Genomic DNA, 18363 nt, shown 5'->3' with positions numbered 1-18363 from the left:
ACGACCATGTGAATTTCAAGTGGTCATCATATTAGCAACCACAGTGCTCGAATCTAAGATCACAGAGAAAATAAATTTTTTAGTCTCAATTTCTTATCACTGGACCACCTACTAGATGATTGTGATAGCTTGTTCGTTAATTTGTATATCTACATATTTTACACTTTAATGTAACATCATTTTATTACACGAGTAGAAGAAAGAATATCCACTATGTCATAAAAAAATCTTGGGCAGCTAGGTCTAATGGTAAAGAATTATGCTCTAGTTGTTAATTTTCTATATTCAAACTTTGTGACAAGTATCCAGAGAAATTTATTCATTTGAACGCACCATTTTGATGGAAAAGTGAGTTTTTTTTTTTATTTACATTAACATATTAAAATCATTAAAATAATATTTATAAAAATCAATTTAATATTTTTTAAATAAAATACATCCAAAAATAAAAATGATTACACTTCTAATTTCTAAACACTCACTGACTATCCGTTTGGAAATGTGAGGTAATTACAGTGCAACCTGTGTTTTCAAATGAATCTTAGAATCCGTTTGATATTATAATAACAGTTATTTTTCAAAAAATATACTTTAAAATTGATTGAAAACAAAACTAGAGCCTCAATTAACATAGAAAAAATGTCTCTTACAAGCAGATAGAAAAGGAATATATCAACTGTCTTCAAAACTTGTGCAGAGAATGTTTGTGTGAAATTATGCCAAAGGGAGGTATTGTATGCTATAACCTTCCTTGTCTGCTGAATTCTGATGCGGAGAAACTAGGTGGATACCAAACTTCTTCACTTGAAAACAAGCAGGCAAAATTATGGAACATGCCACTGAATCACCAGCTTCTAACTTGTAACTAAGCGTCCAATGGCTTAACCACAACATATTCTCATTGGCTTCAGGAACTCCAAAGATTTCTGGGCTATACTCCAAAATTTGACCTTTGGCTTCGATTCTTATTTTGGGACTGCTAGAACTTTCAAAATTACCCTTCAGGTCAGAGCATGTATACACAACACATATGTTGAAACCAAAGATATCAAAACTAGAACTTGAAGGTACGCAATAACATGCATGGCATGTCCCTGTCGCGTGACAGAACCAATCTGGAATCTCATGCACTGGCAGATATATGTTACTTATGCCACCATCTTGAAATACCTGTTGCAGCATAGTCATAATTCACAAAATGCACTAGAATAAATACGCCACAAGCTTGGTATATATCAGTATAAAGACTACTAATGGATAGAATGACAGGAACTGCCAAGGGACCTGCATTTAGAGATTCCTTTCTTGAATGTCAAATTTAAAAACTATGTAAAGCATTTAAGAAAATGTCAGTTTAGGACCGTTAGAATGCACATGTGACAATGAACACACGAAATAAGAAAAAGGTAAGAGTGGACCTGGATGGTAGTCTTTCCTTGTGTTGTCATTGCATCAAAATTAGTGTTGTCTTGAGTGATTCTCATGGATTCTGATATCTGCAAACCAACATTATAAATCATCTCCAAGTCAAAGTTCAGCAAGTGTTCTAACTTGAACAGGCATTGAAGCTTGTCTGGTTCTTGGCGACCAAACATGTAGATATCCAGTGGTCCCAGTAGGGGTCCAAAATTGCTTATAAGTAATCTCTCTAAACTACTTGGTAGGCTTGGAAGTGATTGGAGACTGGTGCATCCTTGTAACATAAGAGTATCAAGCCTTTTCAGGCCACCAATGCTTTCAGGTAGATGCTCAAATGGATTTCCACTTAGATCCAAATGTTCCAAACAAGGCAAGGAACTAAGATTATTAGGCATCATATCATCCCTTATATTGCAGTTTGCAAGACTTAAATTTACCAAAGAAGATGGTAAGCAATCGAATGAACGCTTGGTTGATAATGTGCGGTTTCTCATTAACCAGGACCACATTCTTGAAGCCCACTTTTGAAATTGACTCATGAGAGGTCCATCTGCACGAATCACCCCCAAGAATTTCATTTTTTCCAAGTGATTCGGTATCTCACTATCAAGTTTAGAGCAACCAGACAATATTAGAGTTTGAAGTGATGTCAACTTGCACATTTCATCTGGAAGTCTCTTGAGATTTATGCAGCCCTTAAAACTTGAAAAGGAAAGATTTTGTAGGTTTCCAATGGACTTGTGAACCTCAGCCAAATTCGTGCATTCTTCAAGCATCAATATTTCAAGACAAAGGAGTTCTGAGAAGTCTGGAGTTCTAACTAGACCATGACAACGACTGAGATTAAGGATCTTCAACCCTGGAAAACACTATTTGAAATTACAAGAAAATAATTAGTAGTTTTCACCAATTGATGAGAGAAATCAGAGAAAGATATAGATTATTAACGTACCCGGATTCCATGCCAAACATGTCTTAGACTGCTGTTGCATAGGTCAAGAACAATAAGATCCTCGAGATAAAAATCAACTGGTATATGATCCCAGGGGACGTGATGCCAACACAGCCACACTAATCCTTTTGGAAAATTTTCATAACCTCCTTTAAGCCTCAAATTATTGAGGTGGATTAGTTTTAGATTGCTCATGCTTTCAAAAGCATCAGTGTTTAAGTCCACCAAACATTTTGAGGCTATGTTTACTTGTTCCCAGTCAAGGATGAAGCTCTTAATAGACCTGGAGCCCTGCTATGAAGCAATTATATATATATATATATATATATATAGAATACAGAAATCACAAAAGACGCATGCAAACTGGTAATTCAAGTAAATGCAAAAGGTAAGCTTCTCACATTTTTTTTTCTCAAAATCTTAAATGAATCACCATGACGCCAAATTCTGCTACGCTCTCCATGATTCTCAGGTGATTCTCGACGGACAATTTCCCATCCCATTTCCCTAAGCAATTGATGCATTGCCAGTTTATTGTCCTTATCAATGGATATCAGATATCTGTCGATAAGTTCTTGAATTCCAACATTCCGATAGAAATCACAGCTTTCTACAATTCTCTCCACAAAGGTTATGTCTTCTCCAATGAAGAAACAAGCTATATCAAGAAACAAATTCTTGTCACGATCATCTTGAAGAGAGTCATAACTTACTCGAAGAATCTCGTGAATTTTACCACCATCAAGGGCTTCTGGTTCTCTTATTGCTCTTTTCCATGAATCCCCAGTTCGAACAGACAAAGAAAAGCCAATTACTTCGAGAGCAAGTGGTAGCCCTCCACAATAACGCACTATATTCTTAGAGTCTTGCAAGTAATATTCAGAAGGCTGTGATTGTCTAAATGCATGCCAAGTAAAGAGTTGAAGGGATTCACTTTCATGAAGAGGCATAATTCTAAACTCTTTACAAGGTTGATCATGAAAACTTTGCAAGCGACCATTTCTGGTTGTTATGATGATTCTACTTCCCTTGTAAAGCCATTTCCCCATTTCAAGAATTGATTTGAGTTGGCCAACATCATCTACATCATCGAGAACAATAAGTACTTTCTTGAACCGTGTGGCATATCTTATTTGGATAGTTCCGTCATCTACATTGTTTATCTTGTGGAATCCCCCCTTTGACAAATCAGAAAGAAGTTGCATCTGTAATTGAACTAAACCATTGTATTGCTTTGATGTTTCTCTGACATCCTTCAGAAAGCTCCAACAATCAAATTGTTCGAAATTGAGGTTGAAAACAGTCTTGGCAATTGTTGTCTTACCAACACCACCAATTCCACATATTACTGCTATATTAACATCTTCAGGCCTGTCTTGTATCCAGCTGTTAATGCCTTTCACCTGAGCATCAACTCCAACTAAATAAGAGGGCACATGCAGTATTGTGCGTTTCAACATTTCTCCAACCTTTTTGACAATATCTTGTATGAATTTTGCCTCAGGTCTGCACATAGAAAAAATAAAAATAAAAATAGAAAACCCTTGTTTAAAAAGAAATGGTTTGTCACTGCCTCGTTGCTCTTCTTTTTCTCTTTTGCCAATACCTCATTTCTTATCCCAGTTGCCTAACAGTTTTCCATTTCTCTTTCCATATTGAAGACATTAATTTTCCCTAGATAGGCCACACTGAAAGTCAAATCTTCAGAAACCTAGTTGTAGTACTTTAAGTCCTGAAAGCAAAAGATCAATCCCTTCGCTTCAGGGCCTATACTGGTCCAGTCTCCATATGGATTTGAGGCATCAAGACTAGTTTCAAAGGCCTTAATCATATCCTCGCTTTCCTAAACAGGCTGGAAAGTAGAAACATCTACTTATCCTAACTGACAAGTTTATGAATTCCGTTAGGAAACTATTATATTCAATTGATTGTAATTAAACTCCTCATTTTAGAGCCAATTATTAATTAACTCATGGAATTTGTTAGATTCAGGGCATTATGAAAACATTTCTTTAATCACCAAAGAGTATTCCAATCGAGACATTTGCTCAATGGGATATTCACATTTTCTATTTTCTCTATATATACTTCATCAGCTCAGTTTTCTTTCCCTTAAGTTATAGTTCCACAACAATGGAGTTTTGGCAACCACTGATGTGTTGATTTGATAACTACTAAAAGGTTTTTAGCAACCCTGTTCTGCAATTTCCTTAATCTGAACTAATGTAGGATTAACGATTTATAACAAAAGTAGCTAAATGATGACCAAGTAACATTCACTACGTACTAATCAATGGAGTTTTCAATTTTAACATTAAGTATAGAAACTAATTACCTGTTGTGTAAAACCATTCCTGCCAGATTAATGACCTTGCAAAGAGCTTTCCTCCATCTCTTAATCTTCTCATCCTTGAAGCGTTTTCCATGTCCAGAAAATGCTTCTGCCAAATCACCTGTTTGCTTTTGGACTTCTGATGGATCGACGTCGTAAAATACAGGAAGAACAATGTGCCCAGCATGATGCTTTTTATGTTCCATAATCATTGCAACCTCATCTAGGCACCAGCTTGAAGAAGCAAAATTACTCGAGAAGACAATCAATGACATTTTTGACTGTCGTATTGCCTTTTCAACATCACATTCTATGTCTGCACCTCTCTCAATTGCATCGTCATCTCTAAATACATGAATTCCTGCCCGCTCCAAAGCTGTATACAGATGGTCGGTGAAATTCTTGCGGGTGTCCGCGCCCCTAAAGCTTAAAAACACATGATAAGAAAATTCACACATTGAGGAGCTTGATTTCTTGTTATTAACAGCAGCCATCAAGTTGGATGGAGGATATCTACCCGCAGTAACAATCAGAAGATGTCAGCAATCTGAAAAAACAGAAAGTACTATTTAAAATGATGGGACAATAAAAAATACCCATGTTACTAAAAATCAATTCCAAAAAGAAAACATGAAGTTATTTTGCAAATCCTTTGATATTAGTAGCAGTCATCATGGTGGATGAAGGAGTATATCTACCACCAGTAACACTCAGAAGATATCACTAATCTGGAAAAAACAACAATAACTGCATAAAATGATGGGAAAATAAAATTAACCCTCTAATTAAACATCTTGTGAGTGTCTCACAAATCCTTTGATATTTTAATTGCTCATTTAAAACATATCAATCATGAAGTAGTTCAATTGACGTTCGTGCTCTAACTTCTATCTATTAAACAAGAAAATACTACCACCATGCAAAATAATATTCCATGTCGTGAAAACAAAAGCAAGAGAGAGGATATAAATGCCTACTGGCCTTCGCTTTCCTGTGTTCTGCTGTGATTGAGAACCTGCATTATGGTACTCACTGTCTGCCTTTGGTTGATAGATAGATCAAAAAGTCAACAGTGTTTAAGTCAAGGCAGGGGTAGGTAAGGTGTCTTGAGTTGCCTAACCCAACCTTCTCTCTCTCTCTCTATCTCTCTCTCTCTCTATATATATATATATATTTGCCTTCTTAAGCTAAAGATCGAGGATCGACCCGAAATTTGTATCGAAAAACAGTAAAGGACGCAGTAGAAAACAGTTTGGTGAAGACATGTGCAAGTTGATTTTGAGAGGGGATAAAACGAATTTGAATCTCTTTTTTTCACAGCCCGGTCGTGGACAAAGTGATAATCTACCTTAACATGCTTAGTATGAGCATGGAAAAATAGGATTTGTTGAGAGATAGGTGGCGCCAAGGTTATCACACCAAATTATAGGAGCAGAGACGGAGAGAACCTGCAGATCTGTTAACAAATATTGAAGCCAAATGATCTCAGCAGTACTATCTGCTAAGGCTTTATACTCAGCTTCAGTAGAGGAGCGAGCAATTGTGTGTTGCTTGCCGAATTTCTATGAAATCAGCGTCTGACCAAAGAAGACAAGGTATATACCCGTAGACTTGCGATCATCAATACTACCAACCCAATCTGCATCTATAAAACCATGTAGAGAAAAAAAAAAAAAAAAAAAGAAACCTCGAGTGATAAGGAAACCATAAGATATTGTACCTTTAATGTAGCGTAGAATACGCTTGACGACGACCCAATAAGAATTTGTAGGAGCATGCATAAACTGACAGACTTCGTTAACAACAAAACAGATATCTAGGCGGGTGAAGGTAAGATATTGAAGAGCATCCACGATTTGATAAAATCGTGTAGGATCAGAGAATGAATTATCCGGCAGTTTAGTAACTTCGAATGAGAGAATGAAGTATCAATGGGTTTGCGGGAAGTCATACCTGTGAAAACCCGATAAATTATAATTTGAGTAAAATAAATACAATACCGAATAGATTAAATAAAAGGATTTCAAGTATAGTAAATGGATACAATAGAGTAAAAGATAATATGTTATGGTGTAAATTAAGTAAAAAAAAAGAGTTGAGTGACAAAAATAGAATTAAAAAGTAATGAGGGTTAGTGTGTAAATAGTTAAAAGCTATAATATAAATGCTTTATATTTTTTCTCTTTTGGCCGTGAGTTTGAAACAAAAAGAGGGGGAGGAGTTGTGTGATTTTTCTACTCAAATTCTTGTTGGTTTCACCAATTAAAGTGAGTAATTAGGGTGATTAACTTAGTTAAACATCAAGAGGGGGTGATTTTAAAGTGGTGAGTGCTTTGAAGGAAGAATTTCAAGCTAGGGTTTGAAGAGGGAGGAGAAGAAAACTTGATTTTTTCTTGCATTCTTTCCTTGAATCCTTATCAAAGTGAGGTAAATAACATGCTTCAATTGATTAATTCCTCTAATTTTATGTTTGATGAAGGATTATGCAAAATTATGATTATGTGAAGTTGTGGATGTATATTATAAATTATGGGAATAATGCAAATTATGATTTAGCCATGTTAGAAAGCATAAATTATGGTTGGGTAAGTGTTTAATTCTAAATAAAAGAAACAAAAATTTTCCCCCCATTTTAATTGAATTTTCGGCCAAAAGTGTTATTAAATGAAAGGAGTAAGAATTTTTCAAAGAGAAAAGAAAAATCTTCACTTTCTTCCCTAGGTTATTTTCGGCTAAAAGGAGAAGAAAATTAAAAAATAAAGTTTAATAATATTATTGAGAAATCTTGCCAAATTAAAGATAATTGATGTTGATATGTTAAATTGAATAAGGATTTTTATGAAAAATAAATATGTAATTGGTATTAGAATTTTACCAGTTCAAATGAATGAACAATGACAAACAAAATTGTGTTGGTGCAGAGGAGGCCGCAAGACCTAATCAGCAATAAAGGACCTCTCCACGCGCACAGACACCAAGTAGGTGTTCGACACCTTGGAGTAGTTAAATAGTTTAATTTTTATTATTGTAGAAGAATTTTTTTTGTAGATTGTAATTTTAGTGTAAAGTTCAAAAAAAGAAAGAGAAGAATGGGAGAAAAAAATAATGCCCTGTTGAATAGGCAAGTCGTGAAAATTATTTCCTGGTTACTGGAAATAAGGCCCTGTTGAATGGGCGGTTACTGGAAATAAGGCCCTGTTGAATGGGCAAGCCATGAGAAAATTATTTCCTGGTCACTGGAAATGATGCCCTGTTGAATGGGTGAGCCGAGAAGATTATCTCTTGGCTACTGGAAATAATGCCTGGTTGAATGGCCATGTTAAGAAAATTAACTTACGAGTTAATGGGATAACCACTTGGTGTAATATAGATTAATTGTAAAACTTTAATTTGAGGTTAAATATGTAGGTTTGTGGGAAACATTCTTGTTATTTTTCAATAGATTTATTCTGTGTCTAGAAAAGAATATATGAAATTATAAATTACAAAAAAAATAAGACAATTTATTCAATGATGTGAAAATTACCTTATGTACATGAATAGTTAGTCCTTATTCAATTACTTGTTGAAATGTATAATTTTAATCATGTTTAATGTGATTATGTTTTTAGGTACATCGCATCCTCGAACTGGAAAGTAAATGCTTGGATAATTAATTTTGCTATGTGATTAATGTAATTGGAAGAACAAATATTTTGTTGCAATACGCTTTTATAACTAAGAATTGTAATGTTTAACTTATTATCTTGTGTATGATGTAATTTATGATGTCGATATTATTAAGTTGAATTATGGTTAGTTGTATATATATATATTGAGCACAAATATTTTTTTTAAAAAAAACGATGCATGTTATGATTTATTAGCTTTTAACAAATTGTTTTATAGAAAATAGAAATGAGATATTGATATATGCTTGAGTTTTGAAAGTCTAAATGATGGACGGATATTGTGATTGACGTTACAGGTTGAGAAATGATTGAGTCGATAACTTGGTATTGAAAGAATACAAAGAGAACTCCGCCGAAATTTCAGTAAAACATATAAGTATATATAAAAAAATTTGGTAACCACGAATATGTGTCATATATTTTGAGTTTACAAGATTAAGGTTGTTACAATACCAGCCTGAGTAAGGATGAAAAGAATATATTTGTGCTTACGCAGCATCAAACCCATACCTGTAGACTAAACTTCAATACCTAGAAAGTAGTGAACTGCGCCTAAGTCACGAAGCTTAAATTCAGAGCTTAGTAACTGTATTAGGCGATGGAGCACAGTAGAGTTGTTACCCATAAGCAGGATATCATCAATATACACCAGAAGATAAAAGATATTAGTTCCATCAGACAATATAAATAAAGAGGTGTCAACCTTGGAGGCAAGAAAACTAAGTAAGAGCAAAAAATCACTCAAACAAGTGTACCATGCCCTCGGTGCTTGTTTTAAACCATACAACAACTTGTGCAATCTGCTCACATGAGATGGAAGAGTAGAGTTAACAAAATCTAGAGGTTGTTTAATATAGACCTCTTCAGTAAGAACATCATTGAGAAAGGCATTATGAATATCAAGTTGATGAATCTTCCAATTGCACGAAACAACAATGGAGAAAACTAATTGGATGGTGGCCTGCTTAATAACTAGACTGAAAGTTTCAGAATAATCAATGCATTCTCGATAGGTAAAGCCTCTAGCAAATAGGCGTTCTTTATAACGCTCAATGTTGTCATCAACACGACGTTTGATTCGATACACCCATCTACTGCTAACAACGTTCATCGAAGGATGAAAGGGAATTAAAGACCAAGTGTGATTAGAACGCAAAGTCTTGATCTCATCATATATAGCATCATGTCAAACGGCATACCTGTCAGCATCAAATAATGCGAGGGGTTCAGAAGAGGGAGAGTGCAGTACCCGGAAGGAGGCAGTAACAGCGGAAGCAACCGGATTTGTTATCTTCAGTTGCCACGGTCGAAGGACCATAGGATGTCTGCTGATCAAGGGCGGCGACGCAGGAGAAAATGGTGGAAATGAGGTGTTCTGCTGCAGCGGATAAAAAGAGAAATAAACCACAAGATTTAGGCTGGCCGAAAGGGCTAAGGGAGAATCTGCTGCAAGTAGAGGGCTATCAGCATAAATGAGACTGATAGTAGAGGCAGAATCTACAGTAGCGTTGTCACTGGCCAAATAAGGCAAAACAGAGAAGGAACCAGAGATTGTCCCGACACTAGTAGAGGTGGTGTGCTGGTGGCTAGGTGAGACCGATTTACAAGCTAAACCTGCAGCAGAATGGTTAGATAAACATGTATGTGATGAGAGGCAATAGAGGAGTGAAGGTTGTGGTGGGGTGGCTAATTGGGGTGGCAGAGCTGTATAGGTGGGGAATAACAGGGAATGGAGCAGATTTAAGAGGAGAGTAGTGGCAGGTTGGGTGGAGGGAGGAGCTGAAACCTTTGCAATCTATTTAGAATAATCAAATAGAAACACATGTTCATGAAAATGAACATGACGAGAGATGTAAATACGTTGAGATGCAATGTCAAAACATCGATAACCAAGGTGCGATGAGCTGTAACCAAAAAACACACATGGAAAGGAACGAAAATCCAATTTATGATTTGTTAGAGGGATGTAAAAAAGAAAAGCAGAGACACCCAAAAGTACGCAAAAAATGATAATCAGGAGACTGTTGAAACAAACAATCAAACGAAGATCTAGGTGCAAGAACAAAAATAGGCATGCAATTTATAAGATAAACTAAGGTTTCAAAAGCATAATTCCAAAACCAGAATAGTGATTTACATTACCCTAGAAGAGTAAGTCATGTTTCCACAATATGTATATGACGACGTTCAACTGTGCCATTTTGTTCATGAGTGTGAGGACAAATCAAACGATGATGAATACCAATGGTCTGAAAGAAAGTGAACAGTTTGCGGTAACCGCCCTAATCAGTTTGAACAGATTTAATTTTTAATAAAAATTGACGCTCAACGAGAGTCTGAAATTGCTGAAAAACAGAGTAAACATCAGACTTGGCAACGAAAAGATAATACTATATATATTTTGTATACGCATCAACAAAGATAATAAAATAACGATAGTCATCCGAAGAAAAAAAGGGAGCAGGACCTCATACATCACTAAAAATTAATTCAAGTGGCGCAGAAGTTTTGTGACTCGTAGGTCCTAAAGACAGACGCGATGATTTTCCTAAAGGACAACTTTGGCATTGAAAATTAAGACGTTTATTGTTACAAATAATCTTATTTTTCGAGACTAACAATTAAAAGATACAATATGTAGGATGACCTAGTCGACGATGCCATAAATTGGCAGAAGCAGAAATGCAAGGAGACCAATAGGCTTGAGGAACTGACATGACGGAAGACCTAGACAAAGCATAGAGACCATCTATACTCTGACCTGAGAGAAGGACTTCATTGGTGTTGAGATCCTTGACATAAAACACAAAAGGATGAAATTCAAAATAAACATTGTTATCGAGATAAAAATTTTGAACAGAAAGCAAACATTTCGTGATTGTAGGAACATGAAGAACATTAGACAAAGTAAAAGAACGATGAGGTGTAAATATTTTTATATGACCGATATGAGATATGGGAAGTCCATTACTATCACCAACATGCAAATTATCATTACCGAGATATGGTTTTGAAGCAGCCAAGGTTGTAAGGTCAGGTGTAACGTGTTGATTTGCACTGGTGTCCAAAAACCAATCAGCAGTACCTGTTGATGAGAGATTACGCAGCGCCAGATTTGCACTAGGTTATTGTCCATAGCCCGGGTACTGGAGTTGAAGGCAGTAAGGATTTGTATGGCTGAATGTTTGACACAATTAGTAGCGTGGATTCTGCCCCTTACTGTGTTGCCAATTACCTTGTCTGCTATCACTAGTGGAGGAGCTGTAGAGGCTGCAGAAATCTGGTCTAGACGCTACAGATCGGTTGCCTCTACTACTGAACTGGTTGGGATGCCAAACTCCATGGAAACGACCCTATTTCGACCAAAGTTCCCAAAAGAATGGTGTTGAGAAACAAAGTAGAAGAAGATGTGTTAGGCGTGGGCAACAGAGAAGCATTGATGGCAGCAGACCCAATGGATGGATGGGACGATTTGTGAATAAATCCATGCATGAGAAGATGACTATGAAGATTTGCATACGAGAGAGGTTCTACGTTGATCACAAAGCTTGTTATTAAGTCCTTAAACTCTCCCCGAAGGCCACGAAACACATATAAGTTGAAATCTTTCAATGAAATAGGTCGATCAGCAGCAACTAACTCATCAAATAAGGCCTTATCTTTTTGCATAAATTGAGTTACTGATTCATCACCTTGTCAAAGATCTTGAAGGGAGCTATGAAGTTGCATAATACAAGAGTTTGACGTGGAAGCTAGAGCTTGCTTAAGTGTGCGTCAGGCAGAACATGATGTTTGGTAGCCAACAACAAGATATAAAACTTTCATGGATAGTGAGGAAAGTAGAGCACTCAGAATGAGTTAGTCTTGTTGTTTCCAACGAAGAAAGAATTGATTTACCTAAAGAGAGGTACCATCAACAACAAGAACATATAGAGAGGGGCAGGAGTTGGAGCCATCAACAAAGTCGAAAACTCCTTGGCCTAGGAGATACGGCTGCATTCTCCAATAGAGATAATTGGTGTTTGTTAACTTGAGAGAGATGACTTGGTGAGTGTGGGAGAGGGAGACAATAATAGCGACAGAGGTGGCAGAAACTGCATCAGAAAAGGGCTGCAATAGAGGAGTATTGTTGGGATTGATGAGGGTGTGACCACCAGCTGTGGGTTGTGGTCATGGTAGAATAGAGGCAGAGGAAGACAGTGGTGTTGCGGTAGGGGAGGGAGTCGGCATCGCCGGTGCTGTAGAAGAAGACGTAGCAGGTGGCTGTGATGAGGAGTCATTGAGTTTCACCCATCGTTAGTTTAATTTTTAATTTTCTTATTTTTTATGTTTTTACTAAATTTTTTAAAGATGTCAATAAGATAAAAATAGTCAAAATTACAAAATAGACATGTGAATGGCTGAGATGGGGCTAAAAAAATTGGATTATAACAATAGATTTGGTTTAGATGATCCTATAAAGTCAATTGTTAACTTGAAAAAAGAACTACCACAATGGAGAATTACAAACCCCAATTTGAACTGGGCCTTATAGAGTTCAAAGGTTATATGATACTCATAGGCTTAGCTTTTTTATAGGAGGGCTAAAAAAAAAATTAAACTTGGAGTTCAGATGCTCGATCCTCAACTTATGGGTTGGCCCGTATATATGAAGAAAATTTAGTGATATTACATATAAGTTGGAAACCTAGTGTATAGGGTCACAAGGAAAATATTGTTTTCCCAATCCAAAGTAAGAGAGACTTTTGGGCTAATCTATTAGTCTAAAACATGACTCTGACCCATATAAAGAAAACAAGAGAAGGGCTTATACTTCATGTATAATGAAAAATAAAATCTTGATCATAAGTGTAGAGATCCAAAACTATTCATAATTTAAGAATTGGAATAGTAGGATAAAGGGGTGGGGGTCTATGCTATGATGAGAGATTTAATTGACCTATAAAAGCCTAAAGTGACCAAGGAAAAACTTGGAATCTCCTTAAATGCCATGATCGAGAGTCGCAATCCTAGAACCATGCGGGTTAAAGTCATAATTAACAATGAGTTAATTATAACTTTGGAGGACACTGGCAGTACATATAATTTTATTTGCCCAAGGGTTGCTAGAAAGGTGAAAATAAATTTTAAGAAACACGGACCTATTGAAGCTAAGATCATAGACGAGACCAAAATCTAAAGCATAAAGAGTTGCTCCAGTTTCAATTTAGTACTCAAGGAGTTTAGTTGTAAGGTTGTGATGTGGTTTTATGAGTCTAATGGTTAAAGGGCTTAGGGCCTATTTTATAGGGTTTCTCTGAACTAACCACAAAGTTCCAATATAATGAACTCAAAGTCTAGCTAAAGGGTTTGAAAGTTTGAAAGTTGGTAATAGATTGTGGGTTAGGGAAGCTTAGGAGAAATGAAAGGGCTAGTCTTGCAAATATAGGCTTTAAAGGTCAAAACCGAAAACATCATGGAACTACTAGCTTTATTACAGGAGTTAGGAGTTCAGAAAAGTATTTAAGGAGACCATCAAGAAATCATGATCTCTCTATAATCCTAAAGGAATGTGCCATTTTTTTTAGTGCCATTTTTGTTAGTGTAAGGACTTAACGTGATCCCTACTATCCGAAGTAAAAAAAAAAAGATCATTGAGGATTATTGGAGTTGGTAACTAACCAACCTAGTTAAAATTCATTTTCCTAACTAGTTTTATTGGTACGGAAAATAGGTGGTTCATAGAGGATAAATGTAGATTATTGGGCATTGAATAAGGAAACTATTAAGGACAAATTCCCTATACTCATAATGAAGTAATTATTGGATGAACTACATAGGTCATAATTCTTTTCTAAGCTAGAATTGAGGTTTGGTTATCATCAAATTTTGATTTAAATTGAAGATATTCCTAAGACTATTTTCTGCACTCACGATGGGCTCTATGAATTTTTAGTCATGCCTTATAAGCTGACTAATGCTCCTTCCACTTTCTAAGACCTAATTAACGAGGTTCAAACCCTTTCCTAGAAAGTTTGCATTGGTATTTTTTTATGATATCCTAGTCTATAGTAAAACTAAGAAAGAGCATCTAGAACATTTAAAGGTTGCACTAGGAATATTAGCCTAAGCTCTATGCTAAAATATCCAAATGTAGATTTTATAGTTGGGATGTTGAGTATTTATGCCATATAGTGATAGAGGAAGGGGCAAGGGGTAATTCAAATAATATGAAGGTCATGGTCAATTGGCCTAGGCTAAAAAATATTAAGGTTCTGAGAAGGTTGGAATTGTTCATCTATAAAAAAAGAATTATTATTGATGCTCTTTCTAGGAAACTGAGGAAACAACCATTATAGAATTATAGAAAGTTACAACTCCCTTAGTAGGTTTGGTAAAAAGTATGAAGAAAAGCTACACTGCATACCCTAAAATCCAAAACATCGTATAATAATTAAAAAGGGATGTCATAGAGGCCTTGAGGAATCAATTAAAAGGTGCCTATTATTGTATAAACATGTCCCCTCAAGATTGTCATCATGCGTTCCTATTATTGTATAAACATGTCCCCTCAAGATTGTCATCATGCGTTACATACATAACAACTTGTAGTAGGTCATTCAGGGTATGAAAAGACACCAAGAAAAGCCAGGGGAGGGTTTTTTGAGATATGCATGAAATTTGAAGTAAAGAAGTATATTAGACAGTATGAAGTGTGTCAAAAGGTCAAACTTGAGAACACTAAACTTCGGGGTAATTAGAGCCCCTTCTTATCTTAAAAAAATCATGGTCATTCATTTTTATAAAATTCATTGAAGGACTGCCCCTTTCTTAAATGTACTATATGATCTTAGTAATAGTGGATAGGTTCTCCAAATATGCCCACTTCATGGCATTAGCTCATCTATATACAGTTTCTACTATGGCCTAGACTTATTCTCAACAGGTTATAAACTCACATGGGATGCCTGAAAATATAATGATTGATAGATTCTATTTTCATCAGTAAGTCCTCACATGTCCATTACCTATCGTCCATAGACAGACGACAAACAGAAATCACTAACAAAATCCTAGATTTTTTTTTACAGGTGATAACCCTAAAAGCTGGTATAAATGACTAACAATAGTCGAATGGTGGTATAACACCAGTTACCACTCATCCCTACAAACTAACTCTATTCCGAGCACTATATGGGTGCAGTGCACCTAGCCTAATTAGTTACATTCCAAGGTTATCTCTTAATCAAGCAGTAAAAGAACATCAAATGATAGATCCATTATATTACAAAATATTAAATCTAATCTATTAAGAACACAAAGCATGCAAAAATCATAGCCAATAAGAAAAGAAAATAGCAAGAATTTAAAGAAAAAGACTGTGTCTACCTTAAACTCTAGTCATACTACTAGGTAAGCATGAGATGGAGGGGAAACTAAAGTCAACCTATTATTATTACAGTCTATTTCAAGATATGATAGGGAAGGTGGCTTACCATTTAAACCTTATAAAATGATAACAGGTGCATCCCACCTTTCATGCATCTCAATTGAATAGAAAAATTGGGAAAACAAAGCAATTGGTTCTAGAATTATCTCATTTTTAGGAAGGGTTACCTAATTCTGAGCTAGAGAAAATCATGAAGTATAGAGAACGAGTCACCGCATGAGGATGTAAGAAGGAACACCTTCGATGATTGTAGGGTCAACCAAACAAAGAAGCTATATGGGTTATAAAATAATGGTTTGAAAAGACCTATCCTCACTTCAAGGACAATGTTTTTTATATAGAGGGGAAAAGATGTAACATAGCTACTTTTATGGTTAATTTTAGGTTATGATCATAGATTTGGCTGAGAAAATGAAAAGGAGTAGAAGAAAATAGAGAGAGAAGGAGAGAGACTTTAGGAAAGTAAGAAGTCTTAGGTTGTGTTTGTTTTCCGGAAAGTGGTTTCTGGGAAACCACTTTCCAAACTTTCATGTGTTTGTTTGTCATTAGAAAAGTTGGTCAACGGAAAACACTTTCAAGTCAAAGGAAAATTTAACTTGGTTTTCAAGAAAGTGTTTTCCTTTTATTTTGGGCGGAAAACACTTTCCGGAAGTTGTGAAAAATTTAAAAATATCATATTATTTGCTAATTATATCAAATTTGGTCCTCAAACTTTTGATTGTTATATATATTTTGTTTTGAATATTTGTTTTTCAATTTCATCCCTTAAAATTTAATTTTTATATTAACTTTGGTCCTCATTTTTATAATTGTTATTTGTTTTTCCCTTATCATTTTTTAATTGAAATTTTTTATCTATCAAATTTGGTCCTCGTTCTTTTGATTGTTACTTATTTTATTTGAAATAATTTATGAAATGTTAATTATTATTATTTTAATTTCTTCATCTTTCAATTTTTTTTTTAGATTTGATCTCTATTATTTTGATTATTATTTATTTTATTTGAGATAATTTATGAAATTATATTTTTTTTCAATTTCATTCTCATTCAACTTTTTAATTTGTAAGATTTGTTCCTCATTATTTTGATAAATTTGAGAAAAATAAAATATTAATAAGTTATTTTCCAGCTCATTTTCCATGACATAACCAAACATTGGAAAATGTTTTCCAACTTATTTTCCATTACACTATCAAACATCGAAAAATAATTCACTTTCTCGGAGTTCACTTTCCAAAAAGAAACTACTTTTCAGCAAACAAACGAGGTCTTATATGAGATATCTAGTTTTTTATCAAACAATGTACAAGCTTTGAAGACAGGATGCAAGAAACAACAACATATGAAGCATAGGGGAATTGGTCCATAACAACCGAATATGGTCCATCTGTACAATTCCATTCAAATTCAAACTTTTTTTTTATTAACGTGGGTGTCCGGACTAACTTACGCGCACCTCGACTAATCCTACGGACCCTTTCAAACTTTAATTTCAAGAGTGTTAGGCTGAGAGTATTTTAAAGGAACCAAGATTGAGCCAGTGTGAAGAAAGATCTTATCGACTTTAGACTCGGGTCATTGGAAGGCCGGACCACCTTGAATTGGTTCACCAAATTAATTTTTCTTTAACTTAGTTCTTGTTAAAGAAAAAGGGGGTTTTGTTCAATGCATTGACTTTTCACTTTCGTGCACGCTACCAAGACGATTACAAATGGGTCTTCCTTGTGACCAGACAAGAGAAATTCCTTAAAATCATTGGAAGAAAGAAATTAATTTTAATTAATATGTAAATCAAACTATACCCTTTATCATAAAAAAAAAAAAGTGAGGGAGGTTTTCTCAAAAAGGAAATAAGGGATCTTTTAGTTTAATTAAAAAAATTTATTCCTATATTTATTCATTTGCAAAAGAAATCATTGCAAAATTTATATAAAGTATTCTTAAAAAATAAATGGGATGATTTTATTATTAGTATATGAACTTTACATTTTTTTTCTCAAATTACAATCATTGTTTCGACAACTATTTTAACATAAAAAAATTATCTTGCTATAAACAATCTATGTAATATGATTGGTTAAAAGAAATAAGAAATTTATGGTGCCGAGCTTATATATATTGACCTGTTTGGGAGTGTGGTTGCGGTTGCTTTTCACTTATAAATACATCAAGATAATATTTTTATATTTTTTTAAAATTATTTTTGACATCAGCGCATCAAAATGATTTGAAAACACTAAAAACATATTAATTTGAAACAAAGAAAAAAAATAAAAAATTTTAATTTTTTTCAAAAATACTTTTGAAACTCAAAAACAAATAGGATCATATAATTGTAAACATAACCTATACTATGGATTATATATACTCTTGTAGAAAAAAAATATTTTGTAAATGGGATCCATTAAATATTTGTGTTTTTAAAATCTAAAATAAAATCTTCATATGAGAACACTCAAAAGATGTCATGTGAGAGTTAGATAGGTAAGTTTTTTAGTATGAAGAAATTGTTTTGAGATTAGATAAATAAAAAAGTATTTTGATATGCTATTAGGATA

At 34.6% G+C, this 18363-nt stretch overlaps 1 protein-coding gene across 4 annotated transcripts; it reads right to left on the bottom strand.

Annotated features, from left to right (window-relative positions):
- Positions 1–597: 597 nt before the first annotated feature.
- On the bottom strand, positions 598–5845 carry LOC18108173 (disease resistance protein RUN1). 4 transcript variants are annotated; one of them, XM_024590814.2, is made up of 6 exons: positions 5685–5845; positions 4707–5250; positions 2773–3877; positions 2372–2662; positions 1419–2288; positions 598–1170 (listed from the first exon to the last, which is right to left on the bottom strand). In XM_024590814.2, the coding sequence occupies exons 2-6, from the start codon at positions 5195–5197 to the stop codon at positions 715–717; spliced, it is 3213 nt and encodes a 1070-aa protein (XP_024446582.2). In that variant the 5' UTR covers positions 5198–5250; positions 5685–5845; the 3' UTR covers positions 598–714. The 4 variants fall into 4 exon arrangements, with proteins under 4 accessions (XP_024446582.2, XP_024446581.2, XP_024446580.2 ...); XM_024590813.2 differs by having other exon boundaries at positions 5681–5839; XM_024590812.2 differs by having other exon boundaries at positions 4707–5431; positions 5681–5825.
- Positions 5846–18363: the final 12518 nt, after the last annotated feature.

Source organism: Populus trichocarpa, chromosome 19 (assembly GCF_000002775.5).
Source record: "Populus trichocarpa isolate Nisqually-1 chromosome 19, P.trichocarpa_v4.1, whole genome shotgun sequence".
In the NCBI taxonomy this organism is placed as follows: domain Eukaryota; kingdom Viridiplantae; phylum Streptophyta; class Magnoliopsida; order Malpighiales; family Salicaceae; genus Populus; species Populus trichocarpa.
The sequence above is the reverse complement of the archived record's forward strand: the minus strand, read 5'-3'. Positions and strand labels throughout refer to the sequence as shown.